General features: G+C 42.2%; 1 protein-coding gene across 2 annotated transcripts in view; it reads left to right on the forward strand.

The window, feature by feature from the left end:
• Positions 1-26,234, forward strand: part of LOC109423055 (proton channel OtopLc) — a 36,159-nt gene that overhangs the window by 4,754 nt on the left and 5,171 nt on the right. Inside the window, exons 1-5 of one of the 2 annotated variants that reach the window (XM_029852528.2) lie at positions 6,339-6,711; positions 6,897-7,247; positions 18,340-18,560; positions 18,884-19,030; positions 19,585-19,866. In XM_029852528.2, the coding sequence (XP_029708388.1) occupies positions 6,599-6,711; positions 6,897-7,247; positions 18,340-18,560; positions 18,884-19,030; positions 19,585-19,866 (1,114 nt within the window). In that variant the 5' untranslated portion in view covers positions 6,339-6,598. Of the gene's footprint in view, positions 1-6,338; positions 6,712-6,896; positions 7,248-18,339; positions 18,561-18,883; positions 19,031-19,584; positions 19,867-26,234 lie in introns of those variants that run through there. The other variant, XM_029852529.2, reaches the window with a different exon arrangement.

A 26,234-nucleotide genomic window follows, 5' to 3' on the forward strand; every position in this document is an offset into this window, starting at 1 on the left:
CGTTTTATAAATGTGAAGCAAAAACGTTGGGAGTGACGTAACTAAGAAAGTTATTGTCACTCCGTTGGAGCTCCTTTTCCAGGCATGGAATATAGGTATTTGCCCTTTATGTCCTGGCTCGAAAGCCAAGGCTTAAGGGTCATTTGTCGCTCTCTGAAACGAGAAGAATATATAATGAACGCTCCTACGGCTGAATTATATAATCTGTATTATAAGACGGGAAGTAAGCAGTATGTTTTTTTAAATTCTTAACCACTTGACCTAATTTACAGCTCTTTTGTCCAATAGGGCACTGCGTGCGCGATTGTCACTTTTCTACCCTATCAATCGAGAACGAGGATGTTGATATGTGGCTCTTGTTCCTTTCCAGGTCGGTTTGGGGTCCATTATGAGTTGCCTTTAGCCGATATCCAAGTTTCCAGGTCCGTTTGAGCATATGCTCAGAAGAGGGTCAGGTGTCAGCCGCTCTCGGGGGAAGAGCAATTGACGAAAAATTGCAAGTGCCGAGGCTGGGATCGAACCTATGACAATCCACTTATGAAGTGAGCAATATCATTTCTACCGGCCAAAATGCGGGGTTTCGGCAATTTCTCAAAGCCAGAAATTTCATTTGATATTCATTTAGTAGACAATCTTTCTAAGATTCCTCAAGGAATTCTAGCTATGATTTTTTTCTGAGTTCCTTCTATGATTTATTTCAGAGTTTCTTCTAGAATTCTGCCCAATAGTTTTTTTATGTGATTACTCAAGAAGTTCTTTCTGAGAATTTTCAAGAAGTACCACTTAAGATTCCTATAGATTTTTTCTCTGGGATAACTTGATGAGCTCCTATAATTTGGGCACGAAATTTCTTCTGGGATTCCACAGAAATTTCTTTTGGAGTTCAGTAATATTTTTACTGGGGTTCCCCCAGAAGATCTTTCTCATATTCCTTGAGCTTCATATGTCTCTCTCTTCTTGGCGTACCGTCCTCACTGGGACAAAGCCTGCTTCTCAGCTTAGTGTTCTATGAGCACTTCCACAGTTATTAACTGAGAGCTTCCTCTGCCAATGACCATTTTGCATGTGTATATCGTGTGGCAGGCACGAAGATACTCTCTGCCCAAGGAAGTCAAGAAAATATCCTTACGAAAAGATCCTGGACCGACCGGGAATCGAACCCGTCACCCTCAGCATGGTCATGCTGAATACCAGCGCGTTTACCGCCTCGGTTATATGGGCCCTGAGCGTCATATGTGTTTATAGAAATTGCTTTTAAAATTTCAGAATCCCAAAAATTTCCCCTCCCGAAACTCCATCTGAGATTTCAGTATCCCGAGCAAAGGCGGATAACAAAGTGATATCACTTTGATAATAAACTGTGTTATCGGTGTTATCATTTTGTTATTTTTGCTATCATCTTTTTCAATTGATGATAACCAGATGATAACAAATTTAGTTATCGATAATTTTGGTCTATCGCGATAACATAAAAATACTAAATGATAACAAAATATGTTATCTGTTTCCAAACGCACATTTCAAAGCTTTCCCAAAACTGAGAGTCTGATGAACCTCGAATCTAAAAATAGATTCCGCTTCCCACCTACAATGCGACTGCAGTACGAAAGCGTAGCCTTTTATTACTCTCACTCTCACTGAGTCCCGTGTTGGTATAGGGGCTATCGGCTGCGACCGACAATCACTCGATCAGGGTTCGAGACCCGCCTGGGTGCAATAGTCGAAAACATTGGTTGTAAGTTAAGAAACTTTTTTCAATAGGTGACGATGTCGGTAAAGTAGATTTTTACTATTTTGGTCGATAAAATAGCTCTAAATGATAACTAATTGATAACAAAACCAGTTATCAGTCACATGTATTTTTTCATGTTGATAACTAAATGAAATGTTGAACAAAATATTGTATAACACAATTAGTTATCAACTTGAACTCAATGATAACTTAACTTCTTATCATTTTGGTATTCGAGAAGTAAATATGAGTTATCATTTTTGTTATGTTGGCTCTTAATTCAACCTAAATGATAACAAACTCAATTATCAAACGAATGATAACCAGATAACAGAACTTGTTATCATTTTCTTATCCGCCTTTGCTCGGGATGCCAGCCACATTACTCGGTTTGTGGTTGCCATTCTCCATTCTTGGTCACGCCCAATGCTCACCAGATCACGCTCCACCTAGTGCGCCTATCGTTCTTTCTGCACTCTACGCCTTCTTGTGCCAACAGGATCGGAAGAGAACACCAACTTTGCAGGGATGCCGTCGTGCAGCATTTTTGCTCGTTGTAGATCTCGTGATTCAGCCTTTGCTGCCATACACCGAAAACTCTCAAGTACGTGCCCATAGTGGACCACTGATCTTATAAGTGATTTATACATACTTGATGTATTTGTGGCAGTTTCTTCTGGAACCCGTAGTAGGCACGACTTCCACCAATGATCCGCCCTCGCATTTCACGACTCACATTGTCGTCAGCTGCCAGTGAGGGTCCGAGGTGAATGTATTCCTCTACTGCCTCGAAGGTAGTCCCTTCTATCGTGACATTACTTCTTAGACGAATCCTGACATGTTCGGTTCCGCCAGCCAGCCAGCGTACAATAATATCCACATCATCCACAAAATACACAAATTGACCGGATTTCATGATAGTCGTATCCTGGCTCGTCGCATTACACCTTTCAGAGCAATGTGGAAGAGTAGGCATAAGAGTCCTTCATCTTGTCGAAGTCCCCAGCGGTCCAAATGAATGAGCTCACCAGAGACCCATACACAGTTTTGCACAACGCCCATCGCTGCTTTGATCAGTCTGGTCAGCTTCCCAGGAAAGCTGTTTTCGTCCATGATTTTCCATAGCTCTGTGTGGTCGATTTTTGCGTATGCCGCCTTGAAGTCAATGAGCAGGTAATGCGTTGAGACCTGATAATTAGGCCATTTCTAGAGGGCATGCCGTACGGGGATGATCTGTTCCTTTGTTGATCGGCCGTCGATGAAGCCGGCCTTATAACTTACCACGAACTCATTCGTTTTGGATGACACACGACGGAATGACCTGGGATGGCACTTTGTAGGTAGCATTTAAAATGGTGATCGCTCTGAAATTCTCACATTCCAAATAATCGCATTTCTTGTGAATGGGGTAGATGACCCCTTCCTTCCACTCCTCCGGGCGTTAGTTGTTCGGTTTCTCAGATCCAGACTATCATCAAGAGTGTAAAAGGGTGGTCCAGGCGTTCAGAGTCGGCTTCGTAGGTCACACCGGTGCCCTGCGATCGAGATCGACCCTTACGGCGATTAAATAGCCGCGGAGTGTAAGTCTCGGTAGCGGTGCTGACGGTGCGACAGTCTATTGGGTAGGATCCGAGCCCGCGTTTGGAAAGGGGTCCCCGGCAAGGGTCGGGGCAGGTGGAGACCCTGCTGTCTGCAACCTTCTGGTGCATCTGGTAGGGCCTGAAGGGTAGTGATACCCTTCCTTTACGCGCAGGTCAGATCATCAGTTCTTGATGTCTGCTGAGTGGTTGGGCGCGGCGGGGTTGGCCCTGTTCGCCTTCCGAGGACAAAGGGAGTGGTGAGGAGCACTCGGGAAACTAGCTAAGCGCCAGCATGCTACCGTGATGGACTCTCCAAAGCGAGTCATTGATGTTCGCTGCTACAGGCTACGCAGCTAACCTTGAGGGTGCGATGTGCACTAGCCCCTCTCTGAAGCAATACCTTCTTGGTGGTTCCGAAGAGACGTAGGGTTTGGCGACCATAGAAATAAGTTTAAGGGGGTCGAGGAGAGAGTAGTCCTGGCTTTTACTTTGTTGTAGAAGACGGCTCTAACCCCACACTACCCTTACCTTCCTGTTAGGGTGTCTGTTGAGCAGAATTTCCCCCAATAGTTTAGAAGGAAAAAAAGACTATCAACCGGTGCATGCAGATGGTCAACTTTTCTGGGCGCATCTTGGTGAGTTCAGCTGCGATACCATGCTTACCAGCTGTGTTTTTGTTATGAGCTGATGTATGGCAGCTTTTACTTTCCACAGCGTGGGACGTAGCCGTTGCCTTTGTATCCCATTTGTCTGCCTACATTTGCCGCGCCATCCAGAGTACTATCTCCACCTCTCAATCACCTCACGCCCGCCCGTCAAGTGACTCCTATCTTTATTCCTGTATATTTTTATTCGTGGTACGAAGCTTCTGCTTCGTCCAGGCGGCGCTTTTCTCCTGAAACAGACGAATCTGCTTGTGTGGTTTAACGATTTGTCTGGTTCCTTCTCCTCTAAAATTGTTTTACAGTCTTTGTCGAACCATTTCATCGACTTCTTTCCACGTTACCTATGATGCTTTAGGCTGCGTCGTTGGTGGCTGCTTTTACTGTGCTGCAAAAATCCTCGAGAAGGCCACATCAAGCTCACCCTCGTCTGGCAAATTTGCATCGAGATTCTGCGCATATGCTGAAACGAAATCCGATTGCTTCAATCGCTCAAGGTTATACCGTGGCTGGGATTCCTCCATAAATCCCCTCCAATACTTTCTTCCTGGGATTCTCCTGGAGATCTTTCTATGATTCCTCAAATAGTTTCTTTTCGTATTCCTCAGGACCCTCTGGGATTTTTTTCCGAATTCCTTAAGAGATTGCTTCAAAATATTTCGGAATTCTTCTGAGATTTCTCCTGACCATTCTTCTGAGAAGATTCTTCCAGTAAATCCTTCTTATATTCCTCAAGGAGTATTTTCTGAGATTGCTACTGCATTTTCTCATAATATTCCTCCTGCAGTTCTACTATAATTTTAGAAATTCCTTCTGAAATGCCTCAACCCGTTTTTTTTTCGGCGTTCGAAGATTTTTCTTTTGAGATTCTAAAATGAGTGATTTCTTCTAGACATTTTGCTGGTATTCCTCTAGTGCTTTCTTCTGGGATACTTCCTGGAATTTCTCTTTGCTTCTCTTGTAGATGCTTTCTAGTTTACTCAATAAAGTCTTTCTGGGATTTCTCCTAGACTTTCTTCTGCTATTCCTCCACCAGTTATTTAACTGATTTTCTCCCGGAACTTCTTCAAGGGTAGCTAGACCTACAGACATTTTTTCTTGGCATCCTCAAGATAGTTCTTTAGAGAGTTGTATATTCTAGATTTTCATCTGGTATTCCTCCTGTACTTTCATCTTGAGTTTTGCTAATGATTTCTTTCTGGGATCACTCAGTATTTTTCAGAATGTCTTTCTGAGATTACTCAAGATGGTATATTTTTCTGAGTATTCTTGTGGTGTTAAACCTGACTTTTCATGTGTTTTTTTTTTTAGAATTCATTTTGAGTTTCCTCAAGTTATTTCGGGGATTTTTTTTTCTAAACAATCTATACTATCTCAACTTCCAAACTATCTATGCTATCTAAACCAAACAATACTTCTATTACTTCTGTGCCTTTTCTTATAGGCTAGGTATGAGACCATTTAAACCACCTGGTGGAGTATCCTACATCCTTCCATATATTTATTCTTCATATGAATTAGGTGGATTGGTTGATACTGCTGTTCACCTCTGCGGTTAAGAAGTCATACCTCGAATTTTCAAGAGCACATATTTGGAGAACCCAAATATCGGTTTGCCCTGAAAAGTCTATTGATTGGTCACCACCAATCGATCAACTTTTCAGCACAAGCCGTCATTCGATAGCTCAGACCCGTTCTCTTGAAAATTCGAGGCGTGGGTGTTGTTACCATTTAACAAATCTTCGAAATACTTGTTACACTTGGAAATCATCATTGCAATACATTGTGTTGTCTGTCAGCGAAATTTCCTCCTGGACATTGCATATGGCGTGCGCTGGCGCAGTCTCGGGTCGCGCACCATTGACAGTTGCATAAAACCTCCGCATATTGGTCCGATCAATGCTTGCCTGTGCTTCAGCAATTGTATTCCCTTCGTATGGCCACCGCAACGGGGCTTGTTTCCATCCAGCACCGCTCTCTATTAAATCGGGTACCTGTCATTAGTATTTGACTTATGGTGGCATTATTCTCGCTCGTCACTTGTTAGCACCGGTGTCGCTGAGTGGCACCTGTCACATCTTGCTCTATTGTTGTCACTGTTTTATGGATTTTATAGTATGATGTTCTAAATTACTTGTATAAATATTTGTACGTAAACTTGACATCCGGTACAGAAATTTTATTGTTATGCCTATGAATGAATATTGAATTCTATTCAGTCCAAAGTTTCATGAAAATAATTATCATAAGTGGGTTTCTGCGTGTTTTTGCAATTAAATAAATCAGAGTACGCCAAATCAGAACCCAAGGCGACGAAAAATGTATCAAAATTGATCATCTAGAAACGGGTAGGAAAAACTGCATCTTCTACTGGCTTTTCGTGACGGTGACAAAGAATATTGATTCTATCAGTTGGCGACGGTGATCTATTCATATCAATCCACCCCATGGCGGTTCAGTTTGGTTCGAACACGTGCTGTATCAACAAGCTTTTCGCATTACCAATTAACACATTGCGGCATCGGAAAAGCGTATTCCCCCTGCCGTTGTTGGTGTGATATTTCGAAGCAGACAGTAACAAAAGATATTCCGATCAAATCAGTTGATAATAACAATCATCTCGGATGAATTTGCCAAAAATTCAAATTAACGGGAAGGATGAGCCAAGTTCGGGCAGTTGTAGTTCGTTTTCGTCCTTGGAGAACGACATCAGATCGATGCGGCGGTGTAGAAAGTTGTAATGAATATGTTAAAGTGACCGTTGTGACTGTAGCAATCGACAATCTGAGGATTTTATTAGTTTTAATCGGGATTACACAAACTTCAGGGATTGAAATCTTTTCAGATTGTCATGATTACAGTCAAGAACAATATCATTTTTGTACTCGAACAGTAATCATCTTCGTTTCGTCTCTATTACAGTGAAACCAACATGGCACATCTGGCTCAAATTAAAGTGCCCCTGATGGAACCGATCCAGACATCGCCCAAACTTACGCCGAACGTAAGCTTCGCCTACCAACCGGGTAGTCGACGTCACACGGGCAACAGCATGGATCCAGAAGATCAACAAGCAGCGCCGGAGTCGAACGGCTCGCGGCGACCTTCACTGTTCAATGCCCTGCCAAGGATGTCGTTCAGTTCGCACAAGAAACATTTGATGGAGTTTCTGCAGCGACACGGTAGTAAGCTTTCGTTGAATCCCAAAGACGAAAGCAAGGCGATCCCTCCGGCGATGATGGACATGCGGAACAAGAACCGAGCTGTTGCTGAGTGAGTATTTTTTTTACTGTTAAGGCTGTAGTTCAGATCAGATAATTTCATAAGTGTTTAAAGGTCTTGCGAATATTTCCTGTAATTGTCAAGATGAATTCAAAATATTTTTTTGATTCTAACATATAACTCAAACTCTCATGACTCAAAACTCTCAACAATAGAAACCGTTATACATTTTAAGTCGTAAAACTGATCTGTTATTCAGTTTTTGACATCTAAAACCATTCTGGTAGTTGTTTCCGCTGTACTCACGCAGTTGTTTGATACTGAACTATAGTTTAGCCCTCTACACCTCCCATATGCAGTGCGACAGGTGGGTTAAAGTGCCATTTCGTCCTAGCACTAGTAAACTCATCAGCACATTCTGCGCTGATTTCTTGCCATTGCTGCACAAATAATTTGCTTGCAGTTATTAGATTTTCTGGAAAAGTGAAATTGTGGAACAAATATACAGCCCTAATTGAGCTTTAGCTTTCGCAGGAGGAAGTTGTTGACGCGGTCAAGTTTCTTGGGGATGCCAAAGGAAATTTGACCCACGAAACCATTCTGGAATCAAGTCCCAATCGCTTCTCCACTTCGTAAGGCAGTCAGCAATGTTCATCTTCAAGGATATCCATCTTCGTTCCGACAGCTTTATAAGGCTTAATATTTCTCCGATCCTGAAGCTGACGAATTGACAGACAGTTCGGGGATCAGTTCAAAAAATGGTTTGATGCACTTGGAGCGATAAATGTTGTTTAAGTTGCTGCGACATCCTTGATCATAGCACAGCCGCTTGCAACTCGAGGCAGAGGATCGTAAGTTGCTTTAGAGGAGCTAGTTTGAATTGAGAGAGACGCCGCCGACGGTCGCTGCCGCATTCCACACAAGGCGCACTTTGTTTGTTTGTTTTTTTTTTTCGGGTTGAGGACCACATTCAGCGGTAGATTCCTACCCTTTTACAACTCTGTGGATGCTATCGACTATTGATTCTTGGACTTGGGGGTTTCTTTCGGTCTTGCAGTTTTCGGTGTACAATCAAAACGTCATATGTTCTCATAGATCATCTGAACGTCGGACTGGCCGATTATCCCATGCTCCGCTCCAGTGAAGGCTGCTACCACAGAGACCGTTGATCGTTGATGAAACCGGTGAAGTTCCTCAACGGCGTACCGATTTATTCACGCTTGAATCGAACCCATTCCAGTTTATATTCGGGCAGTAATTTGTTAACAAGCTCCTGTACTAGCATTGGATTGCTCAGATGGTCGTGCAACCCAGCTGCCTCGATATGGTCGCAGAGTTGTTTGACGACGTCGTGATCCCGACGTCTAGGAACTTCTCGACCCGATCAATCCGTGGAGCCTAGGCCTGTCGTGCTTTCGCAAACAGAGCCTTCAGCAACTTTTCCGGAGATCCTCAAAAACTTTGGGTACAGAATCCGGGATCAGAAGGCGGCTTTGCACGGCTTCCTTCGCCAGTCCATAAAGGCCGTCTTGAAGCATTTTCAAATTGTCCGTGTTCGCAAACCCGATCGATGCAGAAGTTCGCCCAATTCACGGGAAATGTTTTTGGTGCAGGCGGATTTTGCAATGAACGATGAACGGAACTGGAAGCTGGCTCAATCCTCGGCTCGTTTAGCATCGTGGATCTCGGTTACTCTCGGCTGATGTTCCGCAAGTTGTTCCCGGTTGAAGGTTTCGTGTTGTGCGCATTGGAGAACCGGCTTATATCCGCCACACTTCATCGGAAACGCTCCACGGGGATCATCCCTTACCGTGTCTAACCATGTATTTAATCTATCAACCCCTGCCGTAGTGGGGGTAAAGTGGGTGGGGTAAAATGAACAGGGTACAGTTTCATGGCTTTTATTGTTTTTCAAAATGTTTCAACGATTGAAGCTTATGCCTAAGCATGAATCATTATACTTTTGTTGATCTTGAACATTAACATCAAATAAACCTCTTCAAGATGACAAAAACTTTAAAAATCACTTTAAAAAACGAAAATGATGTAAAATCTGCTTATAATGAATTAACCACATCGGCTGTTTTCCGACTCTCCGCATCGACCAATGTGGCGCTAGCTTCAATGCGCGAAAAATCGCTAAAAGTAAATCGCAAAAACATCGTATGGCGAAAAGCATCTAAAGTCAAATTTATCGAAGTGAAATTCATTATTCGAAAAAATATTTGGTAGTGGTTGTGCACAATGGTGACTACTATTATGCCTACCAAATATTTTTTCAGTAAAAGCTTTCTATTTCAAGTAATTCAAGTTTAGATGCTTTTCACCATACAAAATAAAATTGATTTATTCCTGCTGATCAACTGTGGGTGTGCGCCAAGCGGGTAGTGCATTGCTAAGGTTTTCTCGTAAGTTATTTCCAAATTATTACAAGTTTTACACCCTAAACCAATAAAATTCACGTAGAAAAATATATTTGACCGAAAAAAATTTAAGTTTTGTTAAAAAAAAATCGGAAATAATTTTAACAAAATCAGACCGTGGGGGTAAAATGGACAATCAGTTCAAATTTCACCAAAATTTCATTTTTTTTTTTGCAAACTTCAGAATCATCAGCCGGCATACCTTTCGTGAGATAGTTGAAGTAAAAAGTTATAAAAAAATATTTTATATCAACAAAATATAATTTTCATCCAAAACAGTGCTTGTTTTTATACAATAATTATTTAAGTGTGTTTCAAAGTTTGTATTAAAAGTTCGAAAACAACAAAATAAAGGCATCGTATGAAATTTGATAGTTTGTATTTAAAAACATTGAAACATGCTGTTATATAACTTTTAACGACTTGTTCATTTTACCCCATCGATTGTCCATTTTACCCCCACCAATTTTTTTCACGCTATTTTGATGCACGATTTGGTGAAGAAAATAATCAAAGAAAGCAAGCCAAACTTTGACCGCTTTGGCCTAACACTTGGCGAAGTCCGATTGAGCTGAAATTTTGCATGGGGACTTGTTTTGAGGAGACGAAACTTTTGAGCACTGCCCGTTTTTGAAATTCGAAAATTCATTGGCACCCTAATATTACTAACATGTGGACCCAGTGGAGAATTTTCCGTTTGACGAAAAGTTTTACCCGACTGGAGCGGGAATCGAACCCACACTCCAAGGCTTACGAGACACCTAAACGACTGCCGCCGCTAACCGCTCGGTCACGAAGACCACGAATTATTCGGGAATTCCTTCACAAATTCCCCCAATTGAGATATTTTCCCATATATTATTGAAATAATTCCTCCACAGTTTGCCTCAGAAATACCTCCAGAGATTCATTCAGAAGTTTCTCCACGATTTCTATAGAAAATTGTTCATTGATTCTTCAACAAATTCTTCCACCAATTCATTTAGATAATCAGAATTTCAGCAATTTTTCGGAAATTTCTTCCAGGCATTCATTGAGAGCTGAGAAGAGAAAACTCAGAATCAGAATTTTCATGGATTTCCTAAGAAAATCATCCAGACATTATTTATATATTATTTTTTCAAAAATTCTTATAGGGATTCTGTAAGAAATTCCCATTTGTCAGATATTGATCAACGAATTTTCATAGAAATTTCTTCAATTGCCCCTTTAAAAGCTCTTCCACAGGTTCCTTCAAAAATTTCTCCAGGGATTCGTCCTGAAAATTGTTGAAAGATCCCTTTAGAAAATCCACCAGGGATTCACCCAGAAATTTCCATGCTCAGGAATGCACAAATTCTTCAAACTTTCAAGTGTGCAATCTAATTTTTTTGTTTCCGGGGATTCCTTTTTGTTTTCCTCTGGGGATTTCTTCAGAAAAAAAACCGTTTCAGAGACTTTTCGAAGCGTTTTTTTTTTGTTTAATCTTCCATGGATTGCCTCGAAATTCCTCTACGATTTTTTTCAAAAATTCCTCTAAAATTATTTCCAGAAATTTCTCTTTAAATTACTCCAGGAATACATACTACTGTACAAAAAGATGTACTTTATTTCCCTTTCCCCCCATGATACTGTCATCAAGTTGATAACTGCTACATCACTTCCTTTCTTCACTTATATTGTCCATTGTTCTTATAAAACTAAAACTTAAAACTTAACACACATAGCTCTCACTTTCACTCTCTAGACTTCCCCATCTAGACTTCCCTATAGACTTTTCATCTATAAACTAACTCCTATCAACTGACTTCTATAAACTCAACTATTAACTGACTACATACTGACTGCCCCCCTCTGAACGTAGTAATGTCTTTTATAAGTTGGCTTTCAAGTAATATTTATGACTGTACACGTCTGTTTTGGCTACTTAGTTCATACCTTTCCCGAGTAGGTGGAAAAATCTGATGAATAGCATACTCAGTTATTATTGATTGAATTACTGAAGAGCAAAAACTGATATTGGTTTGATTGATATAAGAGGTAAAAGAACAGGAATAATAGCAAAATCTTATATGGTGAACTACTCAATAATAGGTCGTTAAGATAATACAAGATCAAAACAATAGCAGACAAGATTTGTCATTTTTTTAGAAAAAAATAAAATAAAAAAATGTCAGCATGCAGCATCGAACCTACGACCTTAGGATTCACAGGCGGCGATGCTTACCACTCAACTGTGGCTCGCTGTTGTAAATAACAAGGGAATAAGAGCATGCGGTTCTTCGTTTCCACAGCTTAGAAAGGGGCACATGACATTTCACTACCATTGAGCCATTGCTATGGGTGTATGTGTTCCATTTTGTGCAGAAGAGCTAAACTTGTTCTTATGTAGAAATTTTCAGCTATTTCGACAAAAACAAAAACTGATATAAAACTGATTGAGCTATTCGTGTGATATTCATTGGATTTTTGAATAACACAACAAAATCACATCGAGCTATGACAGCAAAACATGCTCGATTTGAGATATGATTTAGATATTCTCGTCTACCCGGGTTGGGTGTTAACGAACATTCGTTGAACCCCACGTGACTCGCTATTTACTATTTACGTTAACGGTGGTTTGTAGATTCCAATGTGCTCACTCGGAGCGTTCTGACCTCTAGGTCTTTGTTTATCTTAACGGTGAACCGTTGATTCACATGTGCGTACTCGGGCGACACATTATATTTACTGTTTTTACATTTAAACGGAAACTTTATCGCTACTAGGGTAAAAGTGCCAATGTTCCACATCAGTGACAATTACGTTATATCTACTGGGGAATCCTTATGAATATGGAATAGTAAGGGTGATAACGACTTAGGGTCGTTACACTACGATTCTTTCAGAACATCGTCAATAGATTTTCTCAGTAATTTCCCAACTAACAATCACTCATTTTACAAGCACCTTTTCGACGAATTTATTCAGCATGATGCTGAATAACATTTGGATAATTTTCAGGCACAACCTTTGTTCGGGTTTTGTTCACACAAATTTGGAGAAACTATAAAGCATAGTGTGGTGTACCAACTAAATTGCTTGCTGTTAAATCGTTTTACAACTATATAGCAAAGCTGTTATACAGCTTACGCAAAAATTATTAAAAATAAAAAATGCATTTTTTTCTCAATTTCCACGAGAGTTTATGATTGGAACTTAATGCTGTGAACAAATATTGTGAAATAATAACTACACATAAATTTACCTAAATCCAAATTCGAACTCGAGACCCGTCAATTGCCAGCCGCGTGCCTTGAATAAAAATAAAAATCTATTAAACGCTTGAAAAGTGTTTTAAATTATCATTGTTAATACCAATACGAAAAGTTGAACATTGGCTACTTTTTCAATATAAATAGCATTTGTACAGTAATGTGTACAGCATAATTTTAGTTCAGCTATAATTGCTATATAAAGCAACAATTCAGCATGCATGCTTGTTTGCGGCTGGCGATTGTTAGTTGGGTTACCCATGAATTCTTTTTGATAATCCTCCAAAGAATCCTGCGGGAATCCTTCCTGGAAGTATTTTGGATAATTTTCTACGGAATCTTCAACAAGCTATTTCAAATCTCAAATCAAAAATTTTCCACAGATTCTTTAATACTAGAGCGATCGCGCTGTTGTATTTTGTATAACACGTTGAAAAAATCTCGCTTTTTGTACTCAGCATTAGCGTGGTGCTGACGGTGGTGGCCAATCGCGCGAGTTACGGAAGGTTAAGGAATTTTTCAAGAGATTCCTTCAAAAGTTTTTGTGAAGTTCTCCCTGGCATTACTTTACATAACCTCCTGAAGATTTTTTTAGATCTTCCCCTATCTTTCCTCAAGAATCTCACCCAGGGTTTTCTAGAACTTCTTTGGATATTCTTCCATGAATTCCTTCCGAAATTGCTTCATGGAAGCCTTTCGAAAGTCAGATAATATTCCAGATAATATTCCATGCATTTTTTTAGAAATTACTCCAACAAATCGTTCAATAAAGCTGGCAAGGATAATTTCAGAATTTTGACCAGCAGTTTCTTCAGAAATTTCTCTTGGGAGTCGTTTAAATATTCTTAAGGACTGTATCGGAAATTAACTATATATGTTCAAAACATCCCAAAAAATAATTTATTCAAGTTATAAATAATTTTACTTTTGGAGGTACTATATAAATCCTCAGAAAAAGGAATGGCATTTTTGCTTTTGTAAAAAAAAATATTTTACATGGTCATCAATCTCAAAGTTTAAACGCACGATCTTGAAATTTTGGACACCTCTTAAAAATTTGAAATTGCGGAAAAAATGGAAATTTTTTTGATTTTTTAAAATATATTAGCGCAAATATATTCTTTCCCAGATTGCTCATAATATAGGTAAAAAATTTTTTTCAAGAAAAAAATCGATTCCATTTTAGCGCGATTCTTAAAAATGAAAAAAGGTCATTTTTCAGGGACCCTATTTTTTGATGCTGATTCAAAGCACGATTACGCAAATAAAAAATACATCAAATTGATGGTTCAATTTTTTTTTAATTGGAAATGTTTTTAAACTTAACGACGAGGTAGCTTTAGTAGAGAACGGAATTGTATAACCTTTGAAGATATTTAAAACAGACTGTCAAAGTTCGACAAAAAAATATTTTTTTTTAGGATAGGTCATTTTTTAAATGTTGAGGGTTTTTCGATCATAAATATTTTTTTTTTAAGTTGGTGTTCGGTGATATGTTATGTGTACATAACTGCTAACAATAATTAATATTTTTTGGATTTTTCGCCGTACAAGTTTTATTCGCTACAGGTTATTGAAACGCTGAAAAATCTTTAAAAAACAACAATTTGTCCAAAACTTTAATTTGTGAGATGTATTCATTCTACAATATTTTCAATAATGCTAAACATTTTTCAAATTTTTTCAGGCTGTTTTAAACTTGACTGTATTGTGAAGATTTGATAGAAGAACCGAAATGATAAGACCAAACATGCTTCGAGATAGGGCATCCTGAATGTTTATAGTTAATTTCCGATACACTCCTTAGATGAATTGCTTAAGACATTTTTTCAATGTATCCTTCATAATTATTCCGAGAATTTCTTCATAAAATGTATCGAAAATTCTTTCAGATATTCTTTTTTCTTATTTTTTCCAAAAACTCCTCCAGGGATTCCTTCAGAAATGACTATAAAAGCTATTGATAATTCTCGTAGGAATATCTTCAACAGATACTTGAGTGATTTTTTCCAGAAATTCCTGCATGAATGCGCCAACAAATTGTTTTATGATTTGCTTCAATGACTCCCGCAAGACTTTCTCCTGAGATTTCGGCATAAATTAGTACAAATTTCACTTAATTTCAGAATTTTTTTTTCAGAAAATCGTCCCTGAATTTTATTATGCTTTTTTTTCAAGCATTTTTCTAAAAATCTCACAAGAGATACTTCTATAAGTTTCACCAGGAGTTTCCCAACGCAGTTTAATCAGAAATTTCTTTGGATACTACTGACTACTGACTACTAATGCCGATTGCCAACAAAAACAAATTGCCGGGGCCCGTGGCGTAGTTGGTCACACGTTCGCTTCAGATGCGAATGGTCATGGGTTTGATTCCCAGCCCCGGCACTTGCAATTTTTCGTCAGTTGCTCTTCCCCCGAGAGCGGCTGGCACTGACCCTCTTCTGAGCCCCGTGGCTCAAACGGACCCGGATACCTGGACATCAGCGAATCGCTACTCATAATGGACCCCTAATCGGACTGGAAAGGAACAACGGCCATCCATCATCCTTGTACTCATCCTTCTACCATATATAGAGTAGAAAAGTGAAAGCAGCAGAAAGGCAACCAGTTCGATAAAGTAGAATAAAATATACATGTGTGCGCTGTACAAACCCGAACAGAAGGGAATAACAACAGCATAAGTAGCTGTGTTATTTGGGTAAAATAACTGAATCATAGACTCGATTATTGTTAAGTTATTAACATAACATATTATGTTACAAACTAGTCTGTCATAAGCGGCAAAATAACAAACAACATAACAAAAAAATCTTCTTGGAAAATTATTTTAATAACTTGTTTTGTGAGTTTCAATAACAACTTAATAACAGTGAATTTTTAAAATATTTCAATAACAAATTTTGATACTAATATGTTATTGATAATAATCGGAAAGCAAAATTTGTTATAATATCAAAATCGTAACTAAGTAAATTATAATACTTAATTTATCCCTTTAGGGACGGAGCTTAAAAAAGTGAAATCTTCATACAAATGGCTCAAGTTTGGCTTTCCAGAACTCTTGGGTTTCCCAATGAAACAGTAATTATTTTTCTTCATTTGAAAGAACTTCTCTTTATCTTTCGTTTTCTAGCTTAGACTACCTAGATATCAGTAGGTCGGCTCCAGAGGCATGTTCTCCTCCATTTGGGAAATTTGTGCCATTAGACTACCTAGATAAATCGAAAATAAAAAATATGCGACAGATAAAGCTTTTTCTGTTCTACGATTTTTGTCCACTTTTTGCTAACTTTGTTGTGGTAAATCTCACAGGCAACGTAAACAAAAGTTTGTTTGCACACATACAAGTAAAAGTAATGGCTGATTTATTGAAACAGTTTACGACACATAAATCGAAATCTAAACAGATGGAAAAATATGCAAAACTGTTACCACTCAACAGCATAATTGTGCTGGTTCGTCACGAAAGAGATATAACGTTATTTTGTCTCAAAAACCCACCTGAGTAACAATACTTTAAATGATCGAAAAATACTATTCAGTTTTAAATTCATTACAAGAGAATCTAAAAGAAAAACCTTCCAGGAATTTATGTGAGAGTTCGTCCACAAAATCATTCACATATTTTCAAAGGCTCCTCTAGAAATTCCTCCAGAACTATGAACAGAGTCCCTTCAAATATTTCTTCAGAATTTCCCGTGATAATTTGTCCCGAATTTCATCTTAAGATTTCTCTGATTTTTTTTTCGAAAAATTCTCGAGGAGTTTTTTAAGAGATTTTGCCAAGAATTCTAATAATTGCTCAGAAGAATTACTTTTGGAATCTCTAAGAAGATTGCACCAGGAGTTCTTTTGAATACTTCTCCAGGGTGTCAAAGGGCTCCTCCAGAACTTCCAAGTGTTGTTCGGAATATTATATAAGGAATTTTCAAAGGACTCGATCAGAAATTTCTGTCTTAACTGAATATAAAAATGGAACAAAACAAAAGGACAGGTCACTATTATCGAATTGTTGTTTTGATTTAAAAACTTGTTACTGTTGTGCTATTGTTGATAAGTTGATCAATAGTATAACAATAACAAAACTTTTACTTCATCAAAACATGTTATTGGAATGAAATTGAGTGAATGTATATCAATAGCTTGATTATAACAAAATGAGATTGTCCAACAAAATGTGTTATGGAAAAGCTATGCCTTGATAAATAAATAATAACAAAACAAGATATAAAAACAGTTTATGTAATTTCGTAGTTATTAATTTGATATTCTCCTCTGCTCGGGAAATGTAAGTGCAGCTGTCAAATGAAATCGCTCACGTAGTGCCCTAGTGGACAATAGAGCTGTAATTTTTTTTTTTTTCCTCCCCTGTTGGGGAAATTAAGCCACTGCGTCCAATAGGCTGAACTTTTGTGGCATAAGAGCTGTAATTAGGTTGTTAAGTGATTAATAAAAAAAAACAAACATTTAGGAGAAATAAGTTTCACTGCGCAGTTTTTATGTGATTACAATACTGGAGTTATTTCCATGAGTTCGTACCAGTATAGTGGCGGTGAAATTTGGGAACATGCAGTAATCGGCTGTGATTTTACCCTGACAGCACTGGAAGTGATCCTTTCCGTCACAAAACGGAGTTTTTTGCGGTGGCCCTCTTGCAGACGTCGGAGGCCACGACCGATCTCGAATATCCAGGATCAGTGCTGAAAATGTCATTTCGACATATCTCAATTCAACCACCTACAGCTCATTCCAGAAACTGAACCTGAGGATAAGGTACATGAAGAACTTGTGCGGCTAGGCTAAGTCTACAAAAAGACACGGGAAAACCGCTCTTTTTCGAATGTTTAAGGTAAATGTCATGAACTACCTTTAAAAAATGCCAATTGATATTAACCATGAATGCCAACTGGCATTTTTTGAAAATAGTCCGCAACATTTACCTTAAATTTTCGAAAAAGAGCGGTTTTCCGTAACTTTCTTGTAGAACTGGTCAGGCCGCACAAGTTTTTCATATTCCATATTCTCAAGTTTAGCTTCTAAAATGAGTTGTACGTGGTTGATTTTACATATGTACAAATGTTCAAATGACATTTTCTGCACTGTCCAGAATGATTTCATTGCGGTTCACTGGAATATTCCCAAGGATGTACCAGGGATTTTGAGGCGTTTCTTCTGATTTCTGGGAGTTAATCTGTTGCAATCCTCTGGTTTCCTGTGATTTAAAGGAATCTTATGGAAGTTTCAGATAGGTCTGAAGAGGTCTCAGGAAGTTTCAAAACATTTCGGGAGGACAGTTCGTGAGTTTTTTTCGGTCTCCCAGGTATTCCAGAATGTAAGTTTCAGGGGAGATTCAGAGTGTTTTCTGGTTTACAGGGAAAAACTAATTGAACCTAATACCAACCTTCTACAATTTTGTAAACCCCAGTTTATGTTTCGCCAACCAATTTGAATCAATCTGCAACTCTGTATCCATCATTTCAGGGATCAATTCAGCACCGCCATATCAGCACTCTACGCCAAGCTACTCATCGTCCTCGGAATCGCCTTCCCCATCACAGACGTGGTATCCGAAAGTGCTCCGCACCACTTCTACCGTGGCTTCTACCTCTACCTGTACACACTGAGCTTCGTGTTTACGATTTTCCTCTACGTGGTTCAATTCCGTCACAACGTCAAGCTGAACTACATTCTGGGCCAATACAGTAAGTAGGTACACAGATTTGCCCACGTAGTCTGGTGGAGATTGCCGTAATTCACCGACCGGGTCATCAACATTATACATCTTTACGGCCTTCACCCGCGTCTGGGAAATTTGTGATAACACGAGAGACCCGTGTACCCGTCATCACTTTCTTGATGCAATTACAGCTATCTAGTCATTTAGATTAGTTCGATTAGATACGCCTGAAATGACGTACGTTCGTATCATATAGCTATCTAAAATTGTAAAGAAAGAATCATTGTCAACCGTCAGTGACGTCACGTTGATGAAGTTTTTTACATTCAATAAATTTCCGTCCTACAGGTGAACCCGGTGGCATCATACCCGAAACATTGAGGCCCAAAGAACCTCGGCTAGGATCGTTCTACCTGCGGGTGGGGGCTATTGCCTTCGGAATCGGCAACATGGTATACTCGGGTCTGGAGTTCGGCCAATACTTTGAGCTGAAACGTAAGTTGACACGACAAGAAGCCAACATAAATGCAATTCCGCACAGCAAAATTCAATTCGATTTCCCCTCGGGAAGAGCATACCCTGCTGCTGGGCTGATGTAGACGCACCTGTCTATGGAGCTACAAGAATGGGCTGGAATCGCATTTATGTCGAAAGATTAGGAACTGTATCGAAAATAAAACCAAACATTTGAAGATTATTTAGCTTCTGATAGTAACTACTTTCATTCGTTAGGTGCGCTACGAACAGTTTCATTTTACGTTCAACAGTGTTGCTAGTTTTCTTAATAAAGCATCATAATGTTGATAATCTCGAAAAACAGAAATTGAGATTATTAAATTGGAATATTTTATTACCTGAACCTTTCGTAAGCGCAACAGTATCAACCTTATTTTCGATACAGTCCTTAGCAGAATCTCAAAGGCAGTACCATGTAGCATGGCCGAGGCCCATGCTACTGATAAAATAGCTTTATTCACCATCATAACGCACAAAATTCTTGTCTCCCCACCCTTATTCTTGGTTCCCCCGGTCAACCGACCCGAACGCAGGCGATGAAAGATGTCAAAATGTTCTAATTGCATTAATACCGGCCGCTCGGATGGCACTGTGCATTGTGCAGATGCAGTTTCTGTTCTTCAGCAGCGTTTCGCAGCGGCATATGATCCGACACAAGTTCATTTCCCGCTTCGGGCTGATGCACATGCTAGCCACCAACCTGTGCGAGTGGTTGTACGTGATTATCGAAGAGGCCAAGCACGAGATTGTCCACATCGCACACGAGGGGATAGCGCATCAGCATGGGGCAGCGACAGCCGCAGCAGCAATGACAGGTGAGATTTCCTATTCCGGCTGATCGTCTATGGTACTGCAGAGGTGTACCGAAATCAAATACATATAAATATTACGCTTTATTTCTCACATGGTATCAAGGTTTGATAAAATCTTCAAGTTTTTATTACTGATGTTACACAAAGCCTCCGTCAACATGTTCAATGCAACATTCTGCTAAACATGTACATATTATACACTGCAGTGCAGAATTTTTGCAATGTACAGGATTGGAAAAGTCAAATGGTTTGTTTGGCAAATTCGCTGGCATCCGAGGATTTCCCGGAGAATCCTTCGAGGATTTCCCGGAGAATCCTTCGAGGATTTCCCGGAGAATCCTTCGAGGATTTCCCGGAGAATCCTTCGAGGATTCCCCGGAGAATCCTTCGAGGATTTCCCGGAGAATCCTTCGAGGAATTCCCGGAGAATCCTTCGAGGATTTCCCGGAGAATCCTTCGAGGATTTCCCGGAGAATCCTTCGAGGATTTCCCGGAGAATCCTTCGAGGATTTCCCGGAGAAATCCTTCGAGGATTTCCCGGAGAACCCTTCGAGGATTTCCCGGAGAACCCTTCGAGGATTTCCCTGAGAATCCTTCGAGGATTTCCCGGAGAATCCTTCGAGGATTTCCCGGAGAATCCTTCGAGGATTTTCCGGAGAATCCTTCGAGGATTTCCCGGAGAATCCTTCGAGGATTTCCCGAAGAATCCTTCGAGGATTTCCCGGAGAATCCTTCGAGGATTTCCTGGAGAATCCTTCGAGGATTTCTCGGAGAATCCTTCGAGGATTTCCTGGAGAATCCTTCGAGGATTTCCCGGAGAATCCTTCGAGGATTTCCCTGAGAATCCTTCGAGGATTTCCCGGAGAATCCTTCGAGGATTTCCCGGAGAATCCTTCGAGGATTTCCCTGAGAATCCTTCGAGGATTTCCCGGAGAATCCTTCGAGGATTTCCCGGAGAATCCTTCGAATCCTTCGAGGATTTCCCGGAGAATCCTTCGAGGATTTCCCGGAGATTCCTTCGAGGATTTCCCGGAGAATCCTTCGAGGATTTCCCGGAGAATCCTTCGAGGATTTTCCGGAGAATCCTTCGAGGATTTCCCGGAGAATCCTTCGAGGATTTCCCGGAGAATCCTTCGAGGATTTCCCGGAGAATCCTTCGAATCCTTCGAGGATTTCCCGGAGAATCCTTCGAGGATTTCCCGGAGATTCCTTCGAGGATTTCCCGGAGAATCCTTCGAGGATTTCCCGGAGAATCCTTCGAGGATTTCCCGAGAATCCTTCGAGGATTTCCCGGAGAATCCTTCGAGGATTTCCCGGAGAATCCTTCGAGGATTTCCTGGAGAATCCTTCGAGGATTTCCCGGAGAATCCTTCGAGGATTTCCCTGAGAATCCTTCGAGGATTTCCCGGAGAATCCTTCGAGGATTTCCCGGAGAATCCTTCGAGGATTTCCCTGAGAATCCTTCGAGGATTTCCCGGAGAATCCTTCGAGGATTTCCCGGAGAATCCTTCGAGGATTTCCCGGAGAATCCTTCGAATCCTTCGAGGATTTCCCGGAGAATCCTTCGAGGATTTCCCGGAGAATCCTTCGAGGATTTCCCGGAGAATCCTTCGAGGATTTCCCGGAGAATCCTTCGAGGATTTCCCGGAGAATCCTTCGAGGATTTCCCGGAGAATCCTTCGAGGATTTCCGGAGAATCCTTCGAGGATTTCCCGGAGAATCCTTCGAGGATTTCCCGGAGAATCCTTCGAGGATTTCCCGGAGAATCCTTCGAGGATTTCCCGGAGAATCCTTCGAGGATTTCCCGGAGAATCCTTCGAGGATTTCCCGGAGAATCCTTCGAGGATTTCCCGGAGAATCCTTCGAGGATTTCCCGGAGAATCCTTCGAGGATTTCCCGGAGAATCCTTCGAGGATTTCCCGGAGAATCCTTCGAGGATTTCCCGGAGAATCCTTCGAGGATTTCCCGGAGAATCCTTCGAGGATTTCCCGGAGAATCCTTCGAATCCTTCGAGGATTTCCCGGAGAATCCTTCGAGGATTTCCCGGAGAATCCTTCGAGGATTTCCCGGAGAATCCTTCGAGGATTTCCCGGAGAATCCTTCGAGGATTTCCCGGAGAATCCTTCGAGGATTTCCCGGAGAATCCTTCGAGGATTTCCCGGAGAATCCTTCGAGGATTTCCCGGAGAATCCTTCGAGGATTTCCCGGAGAATCCTTCGAGGATTTCCCGGAGAATCCTTCGAGGATTTCCCGGAGAATCCTTCGAGGATTTCCCGGAGAATCCTTCGAGGATTTCCCGGAGAATCCTTCGAGGATTTCCCGGAGAATCCTTCGAGGATTTCCCGGAGAATCCTTCGAGGATTTCCCGGAGAATCCTTCGAGGATTTCCCGGAGAATCCTTCGAGGATTTCCCGGAGAATCCTTCGAGGATTTCCCGGAGAATCCTTCGAGGATTTCCCGGAGAATCCTTCGAGGATTTCCCGGAGAATCCTTCGAGGATTTCCCGGAGAATCCTTCGAGGATTTCCCGGAGAATCCTTCGAGGATTTCCCGGAGAATCCTTCGAGGATTTCCCGGAGAATCCTTCGAGGATTTCCCGGAGAATCCTTCGAGGATTTCCCGGAGAATCCTTCGAGGATTTCCCGGAGAATCCTTCGAGGATTTCCCGGAGAATCCTTCGAGGATTTCCCGGAGAATCCTTCGAGGATTTCCCGGAGAATCCTTCGAGGATTTCCCGGAGAATCCTTCGAGGATTTCCCGGAGAATCCTTCGAGGATTTCCCGGAGAATCCTTCGAGGATTTCCCGGAGAATCCTTCGAGGATTTCCCGGAGAATCCTTCGAGGATTTCCCGGAGAATCCTTCGAGGATTTCCCGGAGAATCCTTCGAGGATTTCCCGGAGAATCCTTCGAGGATTTCCCGGAGAATCCTTCGAGGATTTCCCGGAGAATCCTTCGAGGATTTCCCGGAGAATCCTTCGAGGATTTCCCGGAGAATCCTTCGAGGATTTCCCGGAGAATCCTTCGAGGATTTCCCGGAGAATCCTTCGAGGATTTCCCGGAGAATCCTTCGAGGATTTCCCGGAGAATCCTTCGAGGATTTCCCGGAGAATCCTTCGAGGATTTCCCGGAGAATCCTTCGAGGATTTCCCGGAGAATCCTTCGAGGATTTCCCGGAGAATCCTTCGAGGATTTCCCGGAGAATCCTTCGAGGATTTCCCGGAGAATCCTTCGAGGATTTCCCGGAGAATCCTTCGAGGATTTCCGGAGAATCCTTCGAGGATTTCCCGGAGAATCCTTCGAGGATTTCCCGGAGAATCCTTCGAGGATTTCCCGGAGAATCCTTCGAGGATTTCCCGGAGAATCCTTCGAGGATTTCCCGGAGAATCCTTCGAGGATTTCCCGGAGAATCCTTCGAGGATTTCCGGAGAATCCTTCGAGGATTTCCCGGAGAATCCTTCGAGGATTTCCCGGAGAATCCTTCGAGGATTTCCCGGAGAATCCTTCGAGGATTTCCCGGAGAATCCTTCGAGGATTTCCCGGAGAATCCTTCGAGGATTTCCCGGAGAATCCTTCGAGGATTTCCCGGAGAATCCTTCGAGGATTTCCCGGAGAATCCTTCGAGGATTTCCCGGAGAATCCTTCGAGGATTTCCCGGAGAATCCTTCGAGGATTTCCCGGAGAATCCTTCGAGGATTTCCCGGAGAATCCTTCGAGGATTTCCCGGAGAATCCTTCGAGGATTTCCCGGAGAATCCTTCGAGGATTTCCCGGAGAATCCTTCGAGGATTTCCCGGAGAATCCTTCGAGGATTTCCCGGAGAATCCTTCGAGGATTTCCCGGAGAATCCTTCGAGGATTTCCCGGAGAATCCTTCGAGGATTTCCCGGAGAATCCTTCGAGGATTTCCCGGAGAATCCTTCGAGGATTTCCCGGAGAATCCTTCGAGGATTTCCCGGAGAATCCTTCGAGGATTTCCCGGAGAATCCTTCGAGGATTTCCCGGAGAATCCTTCGAGGATTTCCCGGAGAATCCTTCGAGGATTTCCCGGAGAATCCTTCGAGGATTTCCGGAGAATCCTTCGAGGATTTCCCGGAGAATCCTTCGAGGATTTCCCGGAGAATCCTTCGAGGATTTCCCGGAGAATCCTTCGAGGATTTCCCGGAGAATCCTTCGAGGATTTCCCGGAGAATCCTTCGAGGATTTCCCGGAGAATCCTTCGAGGATTTCCCGGAGAATCCTTCGAGGATTTCCGGAGAATCCTTCGAGGATTTCCCGGAGAATCCTTCGAGGATTTCCCGGAGAATCCTTCGAGGATTTCCCGGAGAATCCTTCGAGGATTTCCCGGAGAATCCTTCGAGGATTTCCCGGAGAATCCTTCGAGGATTTCCCGGAGAATCCTTCGAGGATTTCCCGGAGAATCCTTCGAGGATTTCCCGGAGAATCCTTCGAGGATTTCCCGGAGAATCCTTCGAGGATTTCCCGGAGAATCCTTCGAGGATTTCCCGGAGAATCCTTCGAGGATTTCCCGGAGAATCCTTCGAGGATTTCCCGGAGAATCCTTCGAGGATTTCCCGGAGAATCCTTCGAGGATTTCCCGGAGAATCCTTCGAGGATTTCCCGGAGAATCCTTCGAGGATTTCCCGGAGAATCCTTCGAGGATTTCCGGAGAATCCTTCGAGGATTTCCCGGAGAATCCTTCGAGGATTTCCCGGAGAATCCTTCGAGGATTTCCCGGAGAATCCTTCGAGGATTTCCCGGAGAATCCTTCGAGGATTTCCCGGAGAATCCTTCGAGGATTTCCCGGAGAATCCTTCGAGGATTTCCCGGAGAATCCTTCGAGGATTTCCCGGAGAATCCTTCGAGGATTTCCCGGAGAATCCTTCGAGGATTTCCCGGAGAATCCTTCGAGGATTTCCCGGAGAATCCTTCGAGGATTTCCCGGAGAATCCTTCGAGGATTTCCCGGAGAATCCTTCGAGGATTTCCCGGAGAATCCTTCGAGGATTTCCCGGAGAATCCTTCGAGGATTTCCCGGAGAATCCTTCGAGGATTTCCCGGAGAATCCTTCGAGGATTTCCCGGAGAATCCTTCGAGGATTTCCCGGAGAATCCTTCGAGGATTTCCCGGAGAATCCTTCGAGGATTTCCCGGAGAATCCTTCGAGGATTTCCCGGAGAATCCTTCGAGGATTTCCCGGAGAATCCTTCGAGGATTTCCCGGAGAATCCTTCGAGGATTTCCCGGAGAATCCTTCGAGGATTTCCGGAGAATCCTTCGAGGATTTCCCGGAGAATCCTTCGAGGATTTCCCGGAGAATCCTTCGAGGATTTCCGGAGAATCCTTCGAGGATTCCCGGAGAATCCTTCGAGGATTTCCCGGAGAATCCTTCGAGGATTTCCCGGAGAATCCTTCGAGGATTTCCCGGAGAATCCTTCGAGGATTTCCCGGAGAATCCTTCGAGGATTTCCCGGAGAATCCTTCGAGGATTTCCCGGAGAATCCTTCGAGGATTTCCCGGAGAATCCTTCGAGGATTTCCCGGAGAATCCTTCGAGGATTTCCCGGAGAATCCTTCGAGGATTTCCCGGAGAATCCTTCGAGGATTTCCCGGAGAATCCTTCGAGGATTTCCCGGAGAATCCTTCGAGGATTTCCCGGAGAATCCTTCGAGGATTTCCCGGAGAATCCTTCGAGGATTTCCGGAGAATCCTTCGAGGATTTCCCGGAGAATCCTTCGAGGATTTCCCGGAGAATCCTTCGAGGATTTCCCGGAGAATCCTTCGAGGATTTCCCGGAGAATCCTTCGAGGATTTCCCGGAGAATCCTTCGAGGATTTCCCGGAGAATCCTTCGAGGATTTCCCGGAGAATCCTTCGAGGATTTACCGGAGAATCCTTCGAGGATTTCCCGGAGAATCCTTCGAGGATTTCCCGGAGAATCCTTCGAGGATTTCCCGGAGAATCCTTCGAGGATTTCCCGGAGAATCCTTCGAGGATTTCCCGGAGAATCCTTCGAGGATTTCCCGGAGAATCCTTCGAGGATTTCCCGGAGAATCCTTCGAGGATTTCCCGGAGAATCCTTCGAGGATTTCCCGGAGAATCCTTCGAGGATTTCCCGGAGAATCCTTCGAGGATTTCCCGGAGAATCCTTCGAGGATTTCCCGGAGAATCCTTCGAGGATTTCCCGGAGAATCCTTCGAGGATTTCCCGGAGAATCCTTCGAGGATTTCCCGGAGAATCCTTCGAGGATTTCCCGGAGAATCCTTCGAGGATTTCCCGGAGAATCCTTCGAGGATTTCCCGGAGAATCCTTCGAGGATTTCCCGGAGAATCCTTCGAGGATTTCCCGGAGAATCCTTCGAGGATTTCCCGGAGAATCCTT

Source organism: Aedes albopictus, chromosome 1 (genome assembly GCF_035046485.1).
Source record: "Aedes albopictus strain Foshan chromosome 1, AalbF5, whole genome shotgun sequence".
Classification (NCBI taxonomy): Eukaryota; Metazoa; Arthropoda; class Insecta; order Diptera; family Culicidae; genus Aedes; species Aedes albopictus.